At 46.7% G+C, this 2,646-nt stretch overlaps 1 protein-coding gene across 1 annotated transcript; it reads left to right on the top strand.

The window, feature by feature from the left end:
- The first annotated feature begins 1,202 nt into the window (after positions 1-1,202).
- On the top strand, positions 1,203-2,646 carry LOC133015662 (zinc-binding protein A33-like). Its single transcript, XM_061082915.1, has one exon. The coding sequence runs from the start codon at positions 1,203-1,205 to the stop codon at positions 2,583-2,585; it is 1,383 nt and encodes a 460-aa protein (XP_060938898.1). The 3' UTR covers positions 2,586-2,646.

Here is a 2,646-nt window from a genome sequence, read left to right as displayed (position 1 = left end):
CAGTGAGTTAACAGATCAATGTTATAATGCTGTTGAATAAATGAAACTGGATTGATTAGATATTATTAGGGGTCACAACCTGTGGGGGGGTCTGAGTGGGGGGCTGGGTCCAATTCTAAAAGGGGGGCAGACACTATCAGGGTATCACACTGTCCAGCCTCCAAGGGGACGTCTGTGCCAGGGTCCTGGAGAAGAGTTTCTGACTGATTCAGACAGAGCAACACAGATTCCATTCTGTCAAGTGGGGTCATGGTTTGTGGACTTGAAGAAGGAGTATGAATGAACCCAGGGAACCCGGTGCAGAGTCCTGCAGACTCAGACTCAGACAATCAGCTGGGAGGAGATCAGCACCTCCAACCCTGAGGCCCTGATCATGTGAAGCTTTTCAACCAGTAGATCTAGATTCACATCCAAACCAGTGAGATGAACAGAATGATTTCATGGATACAAGCGGGTGAGTGAGCTCGGAGTAGAGCTGCTGCTGCTTCTCCTGAAAAGGGAGAGAGGAGGTTCAGACATTTTATCAGGAGGTCTCCTGGGTGCTTTATATCCCATTGGCTGAGGAATGGCTGAGGATGGAAGAGGAGCTGGAAAGTGTTGCTGGGAAGTTGGACATTTATAAAACCCTCTTTTATTTTCTGACATTGTTTCCATTTATTTGCACTTTGCTTCTGTCTCTTTAATGTGACTTCAGCTCTGCAGTTACGTCACAGACTCCTCCCCCCTCACTTCCTGTTAGTATTTAACTTTCACTTTCTAGCAGAACGAACTCTGAACATTAAACACTCAGCAGATAACGATCATATTCAAGCAGCTATTTCACAACCAAGTCTCTTGTCTGTGTGAGCTTGTTGCTGCCAAATGACTTTTGACCAGTTATCAAATCCAAGGCTTGAATTACTTTTTACAATCGTGTCGTGACAAACCAGAGAAACCAGGAAGCATCTGTTCCCCCCTGAAGAGACGCAGGCTGAAAACCAGACGATCACATTCACCTTCCAAACCAAACTAAACCAAACTGGACCAAACGTCCTGAGTGAGTCCAGCTACAGGAGAGAAGAGTCAAACTACAACCTGCCGACGCTCCACACACTGACCGTGAGTTTAACAAACACCTCGACTCAGAGGGGAAGTGAACCTCAGTGAAGTTCATGGAGCTGTGACTGACTGACTGTCTGTTTTCAGCTTCACCTGGAGACTCAATGGCTTCCAGATTAGAAGAAGATCTCTGCTGTTCCGTCTGCCAAGATGTCTTCAGAGATCCTGTCATTCTGTCATGTAGCCACAGCTTCTGTAAAGACTGTGTGAAGAGCTGGTGGAAAGACAAAGAAGTGAAAGAGTGTCCACTTTGTAAGAAAAGACAGTCAAAGCGTAAACCACCTGTTAACCTGGTGTTAAAGAACCTGTGTGAGACCTTCTTACTGGAGAGAGATCAGAGCTCTTCACATGCTCTCTGCAGTCTGCACTCAGAGAAACTCAGACTCTTCTGTCTGGACCATCAGCAGCCAGTGTGTCTCGTCTGCAGAGATTCAGAAAAACACACCGACCACAGATTCAGACCCATCGATGAAGCTGCACAACAACACAAGAAGCAGCTTCAGGAAACTCTGGAGCCCTTGAAGAAGAAGTTACAGAGTTTTGAACGTGTTAAAGTAGAGTTTGAACAAACAGCAGAACACATTAAGGTCCAGGCCGGATTCACAGGGACGCAGATCAAGGAGCAGTTTAAAAAGCTTCATCAGTTTCTGGAGGAGGAAGAGGAGGCCAGGATGGCTGCACTGAGGGAGGAAGAGGAGCAGAAGAGTCGGATGATGAAGGAGAAGATTGAGTCTCTGAGCAGAGACATAACGTCTCTTTCAGACACAATCAGAACCACAATGGACGAGCTGGGAGCTGAAGACGTCTCGTTCCTGCTCAACTACAAGGCTGCAGTGGAACGGGTCCAGCAGCGCCCCCTGCTGGGTGATCCACAGCTGGCCTCAGGAGCTCTGATAGACGAGGCCAAACATCTGGGCAACCTGAGCTTCAACATCTGGAACAAGATGAAGGACATGATCTCCTACAGTCCTGTGGTTCTGGACCCAAACTCTGCTTATCCATGGCTCGTCCTGTCTGAAGATCTGACCAGTTTGAGACCAGGAGAGAGACAGAAGCTTCCTGACAATCCAGAGAGGTTTCATAATCACGCCTTTGTCCTTGGATCTGAGGGTTTTAACTCAGGGACTCACATCTGGGACGTCCTGGTTGGAGACAGTACACGCTGGTCACTGGGTGTGTCAGCAGAGCCTGTCCAGAGGAAGGGAGGCAAACTGTCTGGAACAATGGGAATATCTTTCTATGAAGGTAAATACAAAGCACGGTCACCATCAGCATCATCTGTTCTCTCTGTGCAGAAGATCCAGAAGATCAGAGTGAAACTGGACAGAGGAAAACTGTCGTTCTCTGATCCTGATACTAACAAACACATTCTCACCTTCACACACACTTTCACTCAGAAGATGTTTCCAATCTTTAACACTGGAGATCATCACCCAGTGAAGCTTTTACCTGTGAATGTCTCTGTGACGCTGGATCAGAGCAGTTAGATATAAAGATTTTATTCATCATGTTTATTTCTTCAAGAGAAATCTGCTGAATTTAAAAGTT

This window comes from Limanda limanda, chromosome 12 (genome assembly GCF_963576545.1).
Source record: "Limanda limanda chromosome 12, fLimLim1.1, whole genome shotgun sequence".
Taxonomy (NCBI): Eukaryota; Metazoa; Chordata; class Actinopteri; order Pleuronectiformes; family Pleuronectidae; genus Limanda; species Limanda limanda.
Note: the sequence above shows the minus strand (reverse complement) of the source record. Positions and strands in the feature narration are given on the sequence as shown.

Coding starts and splice junctions, on each gene's coding strand:
- LOC133015662 (XM_061082915.1), top strand. CDS start 1,203: ATGGCTTCCAGATTAGAAGAAGATCTCTGCTGTTCCGTCTGCCAAGAT.